Source organism: Aethina tumida, chromosome 4 (genome assembly GCF_024364675.1).
Source record: "Aethina tumida isolate Nest 87 chromosome 4, icAetTumi1.1, whole genome shotgun sequence".
Classification (NCBI taxonomy): domain Eukaryota; kingdom Metazoa; phylum Arthropoda; class Insecta; order Coleoptera; family Nitidulidae; genus Aethina; species Aethina tumida.
In genome coordinates this window covers 29,198,822-29,218,074 of record NC_065438.1, presented here as the reverse complement: position 1 = coordinate 29,218,074, position 19,253 = coordinate 29,198,822, and the positions used below count along the sequence as shown (strand labels likewise).

The following is a 19,253-nucleotide window of genomic DNA, read 5'->3' as shown; positions in this document are numbered from 1 at the left end:
CACAGTTTGTATGTCCTTACAATAAAATGTCACACGATAGGACACAATCAAGTTGTGAAATCTCAATGAATAAATAGAGTCAACGATTGGGCGGTCTCGCAATCGATATCGCATGTCTGAAAAGTAGTCCGAGTCTCATCGTCCCGGACGCATATCGTGTGTGTATTATTAACTGCGAGAAATAAAACAAATGAAAGCAATTATTGGGGAGATAGGGGAATGCAAAAACCTCAATTCGCTCCTCATAAATCATTTTTATTCCTGTTAAAAGCTAGATTTAGGTTTACACAACTTTAAATGGATCTGAAACAAAGTTTGCTTTGCTCTTGCTAGTCACTCTAAAACTGAAAAACTTTCCCAAAATACCATACATGGTTTGGGATGTAATATAACCTTAAAACAATGAAAAATCACAAGATTAGCAACGCATAAAAAAGCGACGATATTCCCGACGCATCCACCAAATTTATACATACTTTCCTATTAAATCAATCGTATTAATTAGAGAATTAAAAAATTATTGAATTGTAATGGTTTTTTATAGTGTTATTTTCGATAGCTCATACAGCCTTTTTTAGAGTCTGCCAACCAATATTTTACTACTAAAGGATGGATCGGACTCTCTTAAAGTAAAATCTAGCTCGACTTTGACATTTTTGACAAAGTCCTCTCAAATAAAAGTATTATATCACGATGTCCAATTTCTTCCATTTTTCTAACTCACTGTTGATGATATAGTTATTAAACAATGTATTGTCTAAAATTGAAACATAAGCTTATAAAGCAATTTCTAACAATTTTTATCCATCAACTTACTTTACGTCGGTTTACGTATTTTTGAGTTATCTAAAAATAGTATTCTCTATCTTACGGCAGAAAAAGCTAGGAGGATATCAATTTATCTGAATTATTAAATTATACAGATTTTAGAAATAGAACGTGCCAGTGGTGGTCCCTGGACAGCAATTATTCAAAAAAAATACATTTTATTTAACGCAGCTCCCTTGAGACATTGCACACATTTCCCATGTCACATTTTCAAAGTTATTATTCAGTTTACCGGGAATAATAAATTTTTTATTACCAAGCCTTTTTACAACCTCTAATCGCTCGTAATTTACAACTTTATCAAAGCGATAGAATTTGTCCCAGTGTGTTACGAATCGGGCCACGACCCCATCACTTTTCTTTTCACGGCACTGTCCGTTCATTTTCCCCCTGGTCTTCTATAATTTACGAATAGATGAAGACAAATTTATCGGTTGATACCTTGGATTCATATATATACTGAGCTTGCGACTTTATACATTTATTATGATACAGAGTGTTTTAAAAACATGATATATGATGATATATGTGGTTTAGGTGATGGTGATTATTTTTGTTTCTTATTTTACAAAAAGAAAATTTGCTGTAAAGAAGAACAATTTATAAAAATAGCATACAATATGGAAAGAAAAATACGGGTCGTATGCCTCCTTAATTCAATAAACTTTTATCTTTGATTAGAAGGTAAAGCTAAAGAGGAATTGAATGACACCTCTCTGTTTATTGTAGTAATTTTTCAATGGTTTGTGGTATTTCATTTTATTTTCTTCATTCTGACGCTCATTTTCTCATTTGTGTTATGTGCACACTGAAAGGCAACCACAAAAGTACCAAATTGACATATAGATGGCGTTTTTTCTTGATTCGGTTCCATTAATATAAATATTGGGTAACAAAATTTAAATGAGGCTGCACAGAAGAAGGGTTTTTAGTCGATGAAAATCCGACAGGAGTGCGTCTTTTAAAGATTTTCCCCATTCTTAAAAAAAAAAAATTAAATGAGTCTGTAGCAACCGGAATGATGTGCAGCGCAGTGGAAGACCAAATGAGATGAATATGTCAGAGCTTTGAAATATTGTCAACCAAAAGTATGCGAATTAACAGAAATTGTAGGCATTTCAAAAGGTGCTGTATATCGCATATGCGAATAATTTGTATAAGCAACGAGGGAGACGGGTGCCAATTGTTCACAATTGATCAAAAACAACTTCGTGAAGATGTTTCAGCTGCATATTTTGTCATGTTTCTCCACACCAAAGCCGAATTTTTGTGTCAATTCATATCAATGAATGGGTTCACAATTTCACACCTGAGACGAAAGAATAGTCAAAACAAGAGATTAAAAGGGGAAATCGGCTTGTGCTCCGCTTGTTGGAAAGGTGATGGCGTCAGTTTTTACGGTTGCGCATATACCATCAAGGAATCAACTATTATTTGAACTTATTTCAATGTTTATATAATAAAATAAATAAGAAAAGACGGCCGCGTTTGGAGAAAAATGTCGTCACAAAAAATGAATTAAACTTCTAAATATTTCCTCACACACCCTTTCTCCAGATTACACACTAATAGATATTCATAATATTTTCACAAAATATTTTAACTAATATGCTTCTCTCTTCACAAAAATATACTTCAAGTATTTGTTTTGTTTTATATAAATTTGTTCCGTCAGCAAATATTCTATCTATTTAGACATTTTAGTCAGTCTACACTATACAAGTACGATACCTTTAGGTAATGAGTTGATGTTTCACTTACAAATTTCAATAGAAATTAATTAAATCATTTGTTCAAAATTATATTTACTGAGGAAAAACGTAATTTTCATTGTATTTGTTATTACAGACAAATGTAAACACAGCGTTTTATGTAATTCCTCTGAATGTAAATAAAAATAAAACGGATTAAACAATATAACTCTGAAACATTTAATAAAGTTCTTTCGCAGTAGAATGAATTCTCTAGCAGATGAGACAAGGATCGTATAAAAATAAGTTATATTACACACGACACACTTAAACATTATAAAATTTTAGCAATATTTCAGAATGACTCAAGAAAAGAAAATTAAGTCGGTATGAGCGACCGTAAAGATATTCCGAATAGTAACCGTCAGTTTTTAATAAAATAAATTACTTCTACTTTAAAATAATTGCCTATGTTAGGTATAAGATTATCATTTCTGGTTATAAATAGTTCAATTTCCATTTGTAAGACCATTTTTTCATAAATCATTATAAAATATCACTAGAATGAACACATTCTTAATATTTACTATAAAAACATTGAAATTTTAAATGGTTCAAGTAGACAAACTGAAATGTATGTTAGTACATTAAGCAAATACAGACTTATTTTACACATTTCCCAAGAAAAATAATACTCCTGGTGTTATGTCTCTATTAAATCAAATATAAAAATGGTGTTGACCTAAATTTAGAAATGTGTGTATGCGTTCAAACCATTAAGGAAATGTGGTAACCCGTAGTTTTCGGTATCCAACTGATGAAATCCCGTAGTGATGATAGCGCCAAATTGAATTTCGAATAACGTTAACCAAAACGATATGCGTATATGTGATATGGGAAACAGCTCTTCTAAAATTCTTTTCGTTCAATGCGTTAATTGAATTAAACTAACCTAAGAGGTTGATACTTAATTATCAACATTATCACAAATTGCGGTTCAGGGCAAAATACCAAGGGTCAAATAACCTAAAAAGAGGTTCGTAATTGAGTAATCCTTGATCTGGCATGTTTCTAATAAGTTTTGAACAGGAGTAATATCCATTTTAATGTACTTAATTAATTATGTAACACTCATTAATTAATATTGATGTATTAAATACGTTGACTCCTGTTAGTTACTCCATTAAATTTGGTTCGTAAAATAAAATTTAAAAACATAATTATAATTCCGATATTTCAAATCAGAAAGGACGGTGAAAGGTCAACTGAGATATTTGATTAAAAATACAATTTTAGAATTAGAATATTTAAATTTTAATTGATGGTGTAATATGTCTCAAAAAGACAAGTCAGTTTTAAAATTTATTTTTGTCTTCGTGTTATGTTCAATTATTTTACAAATTAAATGTGGAATAATCAACAGTGATGTAGGTAATTTACGGTAACATACAATATAAATAATTGCAATACAAGAACTAAAAAAGACATTTATATTTTGCATGTGCATATTTTAATTGTATTAAAAATAAATTTGAAAATATAGTTGGGCATTTTCGACCTTGTTCTCTCTAATCAATTAAAAATTTGAATATTTTACAGAATTTATACAACCGAATTGGAGTAATCACCTTAGGACAACAGGTAAATGCAAATTTAAATGTTATACTGTTATATATACATATATACATTTAAACAATATATGTATTGTATGTTTTTTTAAAAACATTTTATTTTACTCAATTTATTTAGTTAACCAAAATAATAGGAGTATGTGCGTTGTGTTTGGTAAATATTCTTGAATAAGTGTAAATCATAAAAAGTAAGTGCATTTATTTATGTTAATTGAATAATTTAATAAATTTGATGGGCTTTAGTAATAAAAAATGAGCTGTGGTAAACACTGTACCCAAAAAATGGGATTTCCGATGGAAAAACTGTTCTGCTAACATGATTGGACATATCCTGATATGAAAACAAACAGAAGAGACTCGTGGAAGGAAGCGAAAAACTATCGAAGCGCAAGACGACCACAAAATATGGAGAACCCACAGAACACTTTAAAAATAAAGTAAAGCATGGTAGACACAACATTATGATTTAAGCAACAATATTATTGGATCAAGGGCATAATAAAAATTTGGGAGGATACTGCAATACCTCATACTTAAGAAGCCTCTACCTCTACGTTGGGTTTTTATGCAGTTTTAGTCGAGCGAAAATCGATTCCAAAAGAACATTGCCAAAAATTAGTTGACCGTCAAATTAAAAATCAATATATTTTATTTAATTAATATAGTTTCTTTGTTATACAATTAAATATGTATTGAAATGTATTGATTTGATATTTACAGTATGAAAAGACTTTGATCCATCTAAATCCTGAAAGAGACATCATGTACAATAGAGACAGTAAGTCCCCCACTATGGGACAGACTTCTACTGTCTGTCTCTAAATTCAGACGGGTCAAAACGGTCGCGATATTCATCATATACATATATATATATATATATATATATATATATATATATATATATATATATATATATATACATGAGAATATTGCGGCCGTTTTTATTGTTTCGAACTGTGATGATAAAATTAAAATTTACTTGAATGAAAATAACTTAAATTAATAATTGATTAATTACATAATTAATAATAATTTAATTAATTTATATTTTCTAGGTCGGCTTGAACAGTTTATTGTAGAACCTAAGTGCCAGTGGGGTCATCGAAAATATAAAGGAAAATGTAGAAAAACTATATGTATGTATTTTTTAGAATGTAATATTTTATAAGAAAATTTTATTTCTTTTTTTTTAATTTAACATATAAGGAACATTAATTTATTTCTGATCATATAAACAACATAAGTTTTGCATTACGATGATAAAAATTCAAATTTATTTGAATGAATGTAAATTTCAATTTTTCATTGATTTGATTTAATTTAATTAATTTCGCGTTTTCAGATGGCCTGAGACTATTTAAGTGTAAAAAGGATTACCGATATGTGACTGGAAAATGCCAAAAAGAGTATGTATTTGTGAAATTTAATTTAATTTTTATAACGAAATGTTAATATGTTTTTTTTTATTTTATTTATAGATTTAACAAAGGACATTAATTAAATTCTGATCATAGAATATACGTCAATCCTGTAAGTAACTAATATTTGTGATTTCTAAGTTTTGAAATAGGTTGATATTTATACTTAAATTTATTTGAATTAAATTAGATTCAATTTATTTAATTATTTTATATGTTTTAGATTCTACAATACCATCTAAATGCCAAAGGGTTTAACAAAGTTTTAAAGAAAGTTTATGTATGTATTGTATAACATTATTTAAATTTGTATTTAAATATATTTTTAATATATTCCCGTAATTAACCAATATTTTTTTGTCTTAACCTCGCTCTGCATATATTAAAAATATTATTATTTATTTGTATTTTGTATAAAAATTTTAGCTAATAATGAAGTGCCCACAAAACAGAACAAAACATTTTACACTTTGTATCGCTCATTGCAGTTTATATATTTGATATAGATTTATTATGAGAGAACACACAAAATGCCGACATTGGTAAAAATTAATTATTCTGATCCATACATCTACCAATAATAATAATAATAATAATAATAATAATAATAATAATAAAAATAAATATAAATATATGGCTTGCATTTCCTATATATATATATATATATATATATATATATGTTATATAGAAGAATTAGTGATCAATAAAATTTATTTAACCGGCTTGTAAAAGATACATTTGCTATGGACACTTGATCTCTCAATATAAAACATCACCACCGGAATCATTTTAAATCCCAAGAAAATCCAGTGATAGATAGATAGATTTACACCGATAACTTTAAAATTGAATTATATTTTTATATGTAAAACGCTGAATGAAATGTAAATATATAAACTACTGTTTTAAACAAGTCAAAATGAAAGATTTAGGAACATGAGAAACCATCCACTATATCATAATCATATTTAAAAGTAATTTTGTAGAAATGTATTTTAAACTCACTTGCTCGTATTTTCTTCTAATGATATTTCATAAAAGTTTTAAAATCCCCGAAGAACACTCGAAATTTATTTATAAAGATTTGAAGAGTTTCCGGCTCTTCTAAAGTTTCTTTACTTATCGCGATTATTTGATCACATACCTGAGAAACGTAACTCGTTAAAACATTTATAAGTTTAAATTTGAAATTCAGATGGTTACTTTTAGAATTGACATAATTGATGTAAAAGAAATTTTGAATTATAATTGTAATTTATCTATGTTCTCTGAATTTTGTAGTTTATAATTTATTATGACGTGTTGATACGTAAATAAGTAAAATATTTTAAAGAGATTCAAAACCAAGTTCATGTTTTATGTGATCCCAATCCGCAAAAGGCAGCCACGTACCGTAGAAAACTTGGCGTAGTTTTTCAGAGAACAAAGGCAATACACAGAGCGCGCACAAAGTTATAGATTTATGCAACCCCAGACATATACACCTGAAATTAAACGATGTGTAACAAACTAGGTGGGTCCCTGTGGAAAGAAAAGACCATAAAATAAAAGGTATCTCAGATTTAGTCTTGTAATGATCTTGTTTGATATACACATGGTTTATTCAATTTTATCTATATCTGAATCCTGAAAGAGACAACATGCACAATAGAGACAGTATGTCTCCCACTATGGGACAGACTTCTACTGTCTCTGTCCTGCATGATGTCTCTCCCTAAATTCAGACGACTCAAACGCTTTATGTACCTGCCTACTGTATGTATATATTTAAGGAATAAACAAAATTTGATGTGTATCACTAAAAATGACCTTTGATCAATCTTCCACAGATCACGACAGCTTCGACTTTGTCAACGTAAACCTCTTTTGCACACCTTTAAGTTGTGTTCCCTTGATAACTTTAATTCATGTATTTTTTACCTAATTCAAACTTTTTTTTTCAATTGTAAAACAAAAATATACATTTTTAGACAAAATTTTATGTTTTTTGACCCATAACCAAAACATACATGATAATTTTTAAGCATGAAAATTAAGGAAATTTTTTATATCAAATCTAACTACATCATTGGATTGGGTATTAAGAGTATTAATATAGTTTTACTAGTATTCTTGAAAAATAAGATAGTTTGTGCTATTTTTGAAAATTTAGTCCAAAGACTTCTTGGTTAAAAATATTTAATGTTTATTTAATTTTTTATTTTTTCTTCCGAATTATGAAACTCATAATTTTTTAATGAAATTTCGTGGAGTGCTTAATCCAGTGATGAAGTTTAATTTTTCTATAAAAAATTGCTAGTATGATTTATTCAATTTTTAAACCCTTTAGGTTTTAGTTTTGGGTCAAAAATGACATTTTACCTATAAGTATATATTTTCATGTTTCAAAACGAGTGTCAAAATCGAAAAAAAAAAAAAATTTTATGAAGGTGTCCCGCTTTCAAATGGGCCACACTATGTCTCTTCAAAATTGTTTCGTCCTGAAGCCATTTCTGTGAGACACGGTTACATCAGATAAACATACGTAAGATAAGTGGTCTCTCATCATCCGAATCAGAACTTTGATTGCGGATATGTTTTCCTTATCGAAATAGTTGTCCTGCTTAATCCCCATTGTGTCCCTTATCAAGTTTTATACTTCTATCTAATATAAAATATCGTATATAATTGAATGAATTTGATTATTCTGTTAATTAGGCCAATAACTGTGGAAAATTTTCATAATATTTACATTTCGTATTGATTATTTACTTATTATAAATGTCTCAGTATAATAGAAACAGTTAGTAATATTAATATTCCATCAGACATTCATTATTCAATATTTCATAGAAGTTGGATATTTTCATTGATTGATGGTGGTGATTTTTAATGTCCAATTGCATTCCATTTTTCACCTCTTTAGAAGAAGTTTTATTAGTTAAAAGATATTTGGAGTATTGTCCATTCTGATCTCTATTTTGATTTGTATATGTTAGATATGCATACATTTGTGAATTTTACCGTCTAACTAGTGCACAGTATAAACATAATTAGCATTATGTAAATATTTTTTAGTCAATTATTCTAAAATTAGATTAAACGTATCATGTTAGCTATATCCTGAATCTACATTTTAACGTGTTGAACTATTCAAAATTCCTAAACTTGAATTACATTGAAATAATTACAACCACTTTTTATCTACACACTCATAAAACGATAGTTGATTTGTTGTTTTTTTAAAATTGCTGGAGTTGAAGGAAAGTGCCTAAATTTTCATTAAACAACTTCTTGAAGTCGAAAATTTTCAGCTACACTTCATGAATTATTTAAAGAAACCCTATTCGGAAAAAATATATACTGAAACTTTCCTTATATTGCTTGCGGCGATAAAAGTTACCTAATATTAGAATTACCGGGTCGGTTTTCTATAAACTTTAACCTTTCAATTTATATTGCAATAGGAACAAATTATTTAAAATCGTAAGGCTAGATTTCTAAATCTGTTAAAACTTTTTTATATTTAAGTCTAAACATAATTCGTACAAATTACAAGTAAATTTTATTCATGTAAACAATTACATGATGTAATTACATAAAATAATTAAACGTGTCGTATATAACTAATTATTATGGTATATTCGTATAAACTATAAAAGATTTATTGTTATTAAAATTTAAAGTTTAACAGAAGACACACGAGAAAAAAAAATGAACGTTAAAATCCATGTTTATTAAATAGTTAAAATTATTTCTACTGTGAATTTCTATTACACATCGAAATCCAATATCGTCCCCATAAACCAATTCATTGAGCAATATCAACGTTTACAAAATGACATACCAGAAATAACAGTATCTAGCACACAAGTAATCCTTATAACTAGTACTAGTACTCCGTAAAATGTGATTGGCTGAGCGCAAAATAAAATTGTTGATATGCTGATCCTGGTGAGCACTGCTCTGCATCCTTTCGAGAAAAAAATTCTCATCTTATTTGCGTGTCGAATAATCATGTGCACGGCTTTGAATTGGATATACGTAAGCTACTGTGATTTTTCGGTGTTACGAGAAGATAAACATAGTTAAAGTAACATTAGATCTTTTCTATTCACACCTTTTATGTAGACTTTTACTCTTGAAAATAAAATTTAGACATCCAATGGTATGTGTAAAAGTAAAATTAAATTAGTATTTTTAAAAATGGAATTAATTTTGAGATGAAGCCCATTATTAGAAGTAATTTTGTTTATTCATGTTTATTAATTCTTGTATGAATATATATTAAACGAATATATATTTAAGCAGAAAAACTGATTACTTAATGACTAAATCATTTCAAAAACATTTTAGGCATAAATCGTCATGTATTATTTTTATAATTTACGCAATTTAGAATCACCACGGACGTTGACAAGAAAGAGAGTAAATAGTATAATTCAATTGCAAACACAAAAAAAAAGAAAAAAAAATAATTCGGTTGCAAACAAGTGGTCGCAATAAAAAGTAGTCCAGTTCATTGTGGCAGCATTTTTAAATGGCCGTCAGAATTCGGTCTGTCATTGTGAAAAAGAGTGAAGTGCAAATTTGCATGGCGAACGTTAACATGTCCGCCAGTATTAGCATTTCTGTTCTCTCCACACTCCTTCCAAATGGACTGACTCTATGCAAATAAGAATCTCAACAAATTAACAAAACGTACTTTTTCAAAACTCGAACGCTTCCTACCCTAATCCTATTACGCCAGAAGTTTTTCCGGTTGAAATTTTATGGAGATTTATTTAATTAATATAAATTTAATACGAGTGCACCCTAAATTATTTTGTATTGTTAATAAAAACAGAAACGTCGCTCAATATTTATACTAATATAATTGTGCTATTTACGTTTAGGTTATTGATATTGATATTAAGCTTCTTTTTCGTAGTGTATATTTTAGAGTTCCATCACGTTTCAAAAGCATTTTCACACAATACTCTACTTCGTATTGATTTATATGGGAAAAGCGTAACATAAGAGCGTAGAAAATGTATTTTTAAATCCAAATTATGGTGGGAAATGTGACAATTTCAAATAAACGTGTCAGCCCATACGGAATAATTAATTATCATAATTATTTGAATTACTATAATTGTACTTAAGTATCGTAAAAGATTGAAAATAGTTGCAAAACAACCACTAAAAAATTTATCGTCTGACAGATGCGGCACTATAAACATGCTGTTAGAAATGTCGGTATACGCCTAACAACCTTATTAAAGTGTGAGAGAAGCATTAAGTCCTAGTCTTGTTGGCATTGTAAATTATTGTTTCTAGACAAATAGAGATAAGCTGTTTGCTTTAACCGTCAACAAGATTGATTGTAGACTGAATTACGAGAAAGGTTTAATTCTCGACCTGTAATGTCTACGTATTAATTTAGTGACCCCAACTTGAGTCTTTATCAAGGTGGTGATACAATTTATGCCAGAGGCAATGCGATCAGTTCGACGATGAGAACGTAAACCACAAATTAATCTCAATGAAGTTATAAAGCTTATATAATTTAAATTTACATCACTATTTCCAGAAAAAATCACATGTCTTGATTAATATTTTGGAAAAAATGTCATATTTTTAATAATGTTATTTTTATTGCACCTGTATCTCTCAAAATAAAGTGGTTGTTGATAAATTTCATATTAAAAGAAATATAAGAAAATACTCATCTATTCATGACATATAATAAACATGTACTTTTCCTCCATCAGTAACTGTAAAGATATATTTCTCCAGCTATAGTTGAATGTGACAAAATAAAAGCTTGTTTATAAATCTAACTTTCAGAATGTATCTAAGAAATTAGTTTGCTGTTCTGAAATGGAACATAATTGTATTTGTTATTCTTTACCTAATTAAACCCAGTAAATGTTCCGTTAAACTTTACTGGATTTCTTTATATAATCGAGTTAGCTGGAATTTACTACAACTAAAATTGTACAATAAAGTGTAAAGAAATTATAATTATGCAACTTGCAAGTAACTACTAATTAAACATACAAATAAGTTTGCTGCAAATTCCATTAAAAAGTTGAAACATTTATTTTGTTGAATTTTTGTAATACCCACAGTAAAGATGAAGTGCTTTAAGGAAAGATGTTTTAGTAACCAAATTTTGTTTTGGAACCATTTGTGCCTTCATTTTATTCTTTCAGCAGTTTGCAGCAGCATTGAACCAGTGAAACAGCAAAAATCTGGTAATAATACACTTTCCTGAAATATCATCATAAAAAAAGTCAATTATGGTGGATAATTCAGCATCAGTTTGGTATATCAAAAAGAATAATCGACGTTTTAATTAATAGAAATTTGGACCTCCGATTGTCTGCATCTGGTCTGGTATGATTTGTGCCAACCAAAAACAATCATTTATATATTACATATTGTTTTGTAGATTTCAACTCTTTTATAAAAATGATTTTGCAGTCAATATATTAATCTTTAAGAGCAACTTATTAATTTATTAACATTAGGACTAAGAACTACATGGAAAAATCGTGACTACCTAATATTCAACATTATATCCAGTAGAATTCTGTGAATGCAGTGGGATTAACCAATATTGTTTGTAACAGCAGTTTCGACTCTGCCCATAAAATCTGTTCAGCTGTTAAATTTAAGGTGGATGCCGTTTTCTGACAAAACTCAATCGAATAGGCACACAAATATGCCTCATTAACTTTTATCGTTTACAGAATGAGTTTCCTCACCATATCTGCATACTAAAAATGCGGTCTGATGGGTTTAAAGAAAATGACAAAATAATGAGTATTAAACAAACTAATTGTTTCAAACATTTCTGAGAATTAAATTTGCGTTTGAATGAGTAATTTGTTTAAATTAATAATAATTTAATTTCCTGATGACTGTACCTGATTGCTTCTTGAATAAATCTGAAGAAGTATTAGCAAATTTTAATTATGAACCTATCTATCCCAGTGAGGTCGATAAAATTAAAAGACACATTGTGTTTTTACACTAATATAGTAACAACTTGTATTTGAAAATTAGTGAGAAATTACAAAGTACAGTATTCACATTTTAAACCAATATTTTAACTAAACGATGAATTTAATTGCAAATTAATTTAACACATCATTGTACAAAAGGTTCAGTTTACATAAATATCTAAAAATTCTTAAGTATAGTAAATTATTAAATACAATTTGGAGTTAATTTTTTAATTTACTTTGAGTGCATAAATGATTGAAACCAATTTAACAAAACAATAGTTGGTTAACTATTTATTAATATAATTATCACATCGTAAAATATATAAAATGCTATTCTGCAAAATTTTCCACTAGCAGCGTAACAAATCCGTGAATTTACGCGGCAGTAAGTAAAGTGAATGAGATCGGTCGATAACTAAGTAATTTGGGGAAACTGCATTAATCCGGGATAAATTAAGTCCGGGAATAGGAAGCGCCAGTAAAATGTTGCACGTTTCAAGACGCCCCCTCGGAAACAGCACCTTTAGAGTACCGCTAGTAATTCTCCTTTTGCTTAAAATGAACATTCACCCTAAATCGTAAAATTTGTGACAAGTACTAGAAAGATTTGAAACAACTCATAAGCTTACTTTTTGGTTAAAAAGATTTTATGGAATATATCCTATTTTATTCTAGACACTTCGAAATAAGATATATTTTTTTCTTAAATATACATTCTAACTGTTTATGTCTTATAACAAATTTCAAATAAATATAACACCTACATAGGGTGATTCATCTAATTAATTCATCGTCATAATATCCAATTGGCTGTGTCTCCTAATTCAATAGAAAGAGAAATACCAAACACCCAATTTAATAATTAAAAATAGTATTTTAACAGGAATTTATTAGATAGTCTCCTATTATGCTATGTATACCAAGAATGAATTGTTCAGTGTTATAATTATTAATAGGACAGACATTTTAGTTAAAACGAAAAGATTTTGAAATCATTAAATTTAAATTAAATTAATATAATTAAATTAAAAATAAATGAGCGTAAAAACTATGATTCAATATATAAATTCAAAATTACAATAACATGGTTGCTAGTATTTAATTAAATATTGAGGTACAATCATATTTTGGTACTTGAATATTATTGGAAGTGATAAATAAAATTAATAGTAATAAATGGAGATGAAACTGAAAAACTGTTACAACGACTTGTAAGTTGTTAGGCGACGCATTGTACTTTTTCCCATTAAATACCTATGTTTCATTAAATAGCAGATTCAAAGCATAAAATAAAATGGCTTATTGTTAGTTTAAATTGTATATTTAACAAAGCTTAATATTTTATTATAATTATCTTGAATACTCTATAAATAAGTAATGCATCTGAAGTTAAGTCAACAATCAGATTACTTGCATCAGAATTTCAATTCATTTGAGAGCAACTTAAAGTTGAACACTTGTGTCGTAGCGGATCTTATCGGTTTTTGTGGACCTTGACTCATGTTAGGAATGAAGTGCACAGAAAGCGTGAATAAAAATCGGTAGGTACGTAGATTGCAAAAGGAAATCTATACTATGGAGAGCCCTACATAAAAGTTTCCATGTCTTCAGAAAGCCCTCCAGGATTGTTACAAACGACAATCCAAGACAAAAATTAAACTTGCATAAATTTGCTACTTTTTGGTTTCTGTTCAAATTCAAACTAAATTTTTTACTTATAGTTAAATAAAAATAGTTTTCTTCACTTGGAATAAATATAAAGCATACGATAATTATCTAAGGTACTCTGTTGCCTGAATCAAATTTTCGTTTGATTGCTCATGAATTAATGCAATATATTGCTGGAATTGCTTTATCATATTTTAAAAATAATTTAGATTCAAATATCTAGTGTTAAATTTTTCTAGAAAATTTAGTATTTTACGATCTAGTGTATTTAAAATAAATAATATTTATCGTATTCTTTATATTTTTTTTTTTTTTTTTGAACAAATGACTGGTGAAAAAATTTATCTCCTTATATCATTTTATCCTTTTTAATATTTCCATGTAACAATACACATTTTTTAAATTTTTTTGGCCTTAAGTTTAGCATATTCAATTTGATATCCAGTCGACATATGCCGAAAATGTTTTTCTATGGCTGTTTACCTCGTGCTATACTAACTTTGCATATTTTTCTCATTTGTAATATGCATAAGACATTCTCATTTCGACTTTGCAAATTGAGCGTGCTCAAGAAATTAAATTTAATCATGCACTTCAAAATTTAATAGACTAGAAAATTTTAGATTTAGTTTTTGCTTTTTATGGTAATTTATTCGGTGCGATTTGTAGAACCATTTGTTTTTCAATTTCAAAATGGTTATTTGTTTAAAATGTCAATTAGTGACGGTAACATATAAAACATGGAAATAATGGATTCAATAGACTTCTCTGTTTACGGTTAATATTAATAATATAAACAAAATACAATGATAATAAATATTGTGAATAATGCATATCTAGATTTCTAAAATTATAAATATCTGGAAGATTTGTTTCGATTTTACTAATCTAATAATTGACAAACTGATTAAAAAATGATGTCATAATTGAATTAATTGTTAAAATAAATTATTTGTATTCAAATTTTTTGTATTAGATTTACGGAATATAATTGTAGAAAGTTTAGAAAAGCCTTATATAAATATATGAAATGGAAAACTGAGATTAATATGCTTATAAATAGTCATGATTTTATTCATTCATTAAATAAAACAGAGAAAATAACAAATCACTATACGAAAAAAACACTTTTCGGTAAATGCGTTTGTAATGGGTTCAAAATTGGAACCACTATTAATTAGAGAAATATTTATTCATTTCTTTACATTTTCAATACAATCTTATGTTCATGTTTAGAATTTATTATTATTAATACTAAATCATACATTCTTCTCTTCTGTGTAATCGATTTTATAACCGTTAACAAAGGGGAATGTAGAGGAACTAAATCTGTGAATTCCATTCATGATAATACAATTACATAATTACAAAAATTTAAGGGATTTTAAGAGAGAATAAACAGTTCTTACACGAGTTTTGTTTATACAACATACAAACACAATAAAAATACTTCAACATATCTCTAAATTATTGAGTTCACAAAATGCACCAGGGTTGAAATTTCATCGAGTAAAATACTCACTGGCCATCGATTCTTGAGAGAGACTGATTTTGTTGAATGATCGCTTAAAGCTTCTAAAGCTAAATCGTTCTGATTTGATTACGACAAAAAACATATATATTTGAATAATCGAGAGAGTCGATTAAAACCTCTCGTATTCCACATCATTACAATAGTATGACTTTTAAAGCAACGCTACGAAGTTACGAATATATGAAACAAATATAAATATAGGTTAGGTTAGGTAAATAGAGGATACCACCTTGACCTAACACATTAATATTATCAATCTTTCTAATGTCAATTATATTATATATCTAATAAAATATTTTATGGCCAAGTAGTTGATTCGTTTTCCTTATAAAATAAACATAATTTTGATAAAATTTTATCAAATGTTTAACTTTAGTATTTTCAAAACGACATTAAGTTTTCCTTGAAAAATGATCTTTTATCCTGTAAAATTTATATCCTCTATATAAAAGGAGTTGTATAATGCGTGATTCTGATAAACCAACAATAGCAGAATGCGATTTGCTGAAAAAGTTGAGAAAAGCGGCAAAATAAAGCAATATCTTTGTATTTTGCTGATGGAGATAAAATTAAATAAAAATTTAATAGAATACATATTTACACGCAAAACATAATATTAAATATATTTTCATTTATATAAGTTGCAATAAAGTACAATTTATGTTTCATGGAATTTTAATTATTATTGGATAACCTAAACATACATACTTAGAATTTTTATTAAAATATAATAAGTGTATGGTAGTTTATTCTGGTAAGTTATTAGTACTTTTATTTGTATTTGAAAGAATATTTAACTACAAAATATATTTCCAAAATTTTTAAACAAGTCCGTGTGTTGTCTAAATGTAGAAAAAAACTCTAGTATAACTATACATTTCATGTAAATGCATATATTTGTATTCTCAACCTTGGTTTCTATGCTGGTAGCCTACTATAGTCAACGTATACGACGTAAAATTTATTTAAAAGCTGGTTATTTGAAATTCATTGAATTTTTGCTGTCGCGGAATAGCAAATACACACGATAAATATTACCATTGCATTGATTATTGATTGGAGGGCTAGCAAGTAATAATATTGCACAGAATACAACAAAATCATGTCAAAAATACGTCAAGCAGTCTAACCAAATTACTCGCAACTCTTTAATCGATTTATAAATATTAATTATATTTATAAGACAAATTTAATATATTTTTTTCTATAGGATTAATATCATGCACTAATTAGTTGGAGTATTTTGTAAAGGGATGGAAAATTGGCATAAGATTAATGAAGCCTGTTTCCGGTATTGATCGTTATTGATGATAGACTACTTAATGTACCATAAATATTACTTCAATCGATAAACTACTTTAGTAAATTCTTGACAATTTAATTCAGCATATATCGACGCAAATGCAACATTGTATTTGGCATTAACATCTAAAATACGATAATAAGTTTTTGCCTATTAAAAAAGATACGATTACAAAGAATTATTTATTTTTTTATATCTGGAAGTACTCGATTGTGACATTAATGTTAAAAAGGAAAGACGAAAAAGAAACACAGAATTATATAGACCATATCTTTTGTTCAACTATAAATGGATACATAACTTTAATTAAGAACCATCTATGTGTTAGAATTATTATTACAGGACAACATTCATCATCTTCCAGCCATACTCTAAACTCTAGAATTTTACAAGTACCCATATTCAATATATGTTAATACCATTTTTGGGTTACACTAAACATGTAGATCCTCTCTGAAGTAACAGAAAATTAAACTTGGTCAAATATTCTTCAACAAGTAAACAATATTAATCAGTTATCCTGAAAAAATAGAGAAAATATAAAAACGAATACCTGTCACGTTTAAGGTACCTAAATATCCTAAACTTTTTGATTATTATGAACAATCTCTGGAACTAAGACAACATCTACTAAATTATGTTGTTAATATAGACAACAATAAAACTATCAAATATAAGAAAATAGGTATTTATAACATATAACGCCTAGACCAAACCCAAAATATAAGTAAAGTACTTCAATATTTATATTTTGAAATATAAATATTTGACCTCACCAGCATATTACTAAAAAATTGAGTAACCTAAATATATCTGGATTAATTTCTACATCATAGAAAGAAATCTTTTTTCTGACATATAAATATATAATCAAATTTATTTAACTATTCTTCTACTCAAATGATAAATTTGTAAATTCAACAATTAATTAAGGAAACGTATGTTTCATTAACAAAAAACTTATTTTAGACACAAGTTCCAGAGTTCTCATTTCGTAATAAAATTTTCGGAGTCTGGAGAAAACAGCAGTTCTACAGGTTTGTTTACCTTTTCTTTTTGACAATTTCACATGAATTAATGGAATCCGCAGGAATACAATTTGTACAGACCTAGAATAAAAAAGTAATTGTAAACGAATTTTATAAAATAAAACATTTTCATTCATATGAATTTTTTTCTTAAAAGCAATGGAGCTTATATGAATTTTTAAAGCACTTTGTTAAAAATCGGTTTTTCTAGAATAACTTTAAGCACAACTGCTTTTGACATTCTTCATAACCATTTGACTTATTTAGTCCTTCAAAAATAAATAACAATCTAAAAGAACAACTATATTGTACGTATTTATTAAATCACTTTCATATGAAATTGATAAAATGAACCGAACATAATTATTTTTACTAAAAATATTATATCATTTTGAATACAATAATATGGAACCAACGAGTTGTGTGGGTTGCTTCAGCTTCTGAAATTTCATGATTGGAAATTGATTTCCTACTTTTTGAATGAGGAAAGCATCTTTCTATAATATATACTTTGATTAATGTGAGAAAAGTGTAATAAATAATATACAGAAACGTACAACGTTCATAATAATATTCAACTTGACTATTTCCAATAACAAGCGTAGATGCAACATTATTATGTGCATTAATTTAAATTTTTATTGATTTATTATATTTATATTAATTAATACAATATTTTAAATCAAATTCAATAACTTTACATGAAATAAATGAAGCGTTGATTTGTTATATTGTTATCATATATTTTATAGTGTAGTAGAGATGTACACAGAAACTTTTTAGAGAAAAATATTGTTAAAAATGACGACAGTTCTTTTTACAAATTCATTGTAAAAAAAGCAGCTACATAGTTTTAAAATTAAAAAGATTCTTCATAAAATTTTTATTTTTATTTAAAAAATAATAACACAAGAACATTGTATATACCGGGTTATATCAAAATAATATCGATCAATTGCCAAAATTGACAAGTCAAAAAACTAAGTAAACGAATGCATGAACTGCGAAGCCAGTTGTAGTATCACGTAAAAAACGGGTTTATATCACTCTTTTGAAAACCTTAAACATGAGTAAGTTTAATTAAACTTAAATGTGCTAAAGTCTTAAGATCATAAGATCAAAGAGGGCTGGAGGGGACAAAACATTGGAACAACTCATTTTAAAACTGCTTCAAAAAA

At 27.5% G+C, this 19,253-nt stretch overlaps 2 protein-coding genes across 5 annotated transcripts in view; one reads left to right on the top strand and one right to left on the bottom strand.

Moving 5' to 3' along the window:
• The window catches only part of LOC109596618 (pseudouridylate synthase RPUSD2), a 132,410-nt gene that overhangs the window by 38,105 nt on the left and 75,052 nt on the right, over positions 1 to 19,253 (bottom strand). The window lies entirely within an intron of this gene.
• Positions 1,761 to 5,910, top strand: LOC109596665 (uncharacterized). 3 transcript variants are annotated; one of them, XM_049966898.1, is made up of 6 exons: positions 1,761 to 2,207; positions 4,119 to 4,160; positions 5,206 to 5,286; positions 5,493 to 5,556; positions 5,629 to 5,680; positions 5,792 to 5,910. In XM_049966898.1, exons 1-5 carry the CDS (start codon positions 1,919 to 1,921, stop codon positions 5,645 to 5,647), a joined length of 495 nt encoding a protein of 164 aa, XP_049822855.1. In that variant the 5' UTR covers positions 1,761 to 1,918; the 3' UTR covers positions 5,648 to 5,680; positions 5,792 to 5,910. The 3 variants fall into 3 exon arrangements, 1 of the variants encoding a protein (XP_049822855.1); XR_007547909.1 differs by lacking the exon at positions 1,761 to 2,207 and adding an exon at positions 3,862 to 3,946; XR_007547908.1 differs by lacking the exon at positions 1,761 to 2,207 and adding an exon at positions 3,868 to 3,950.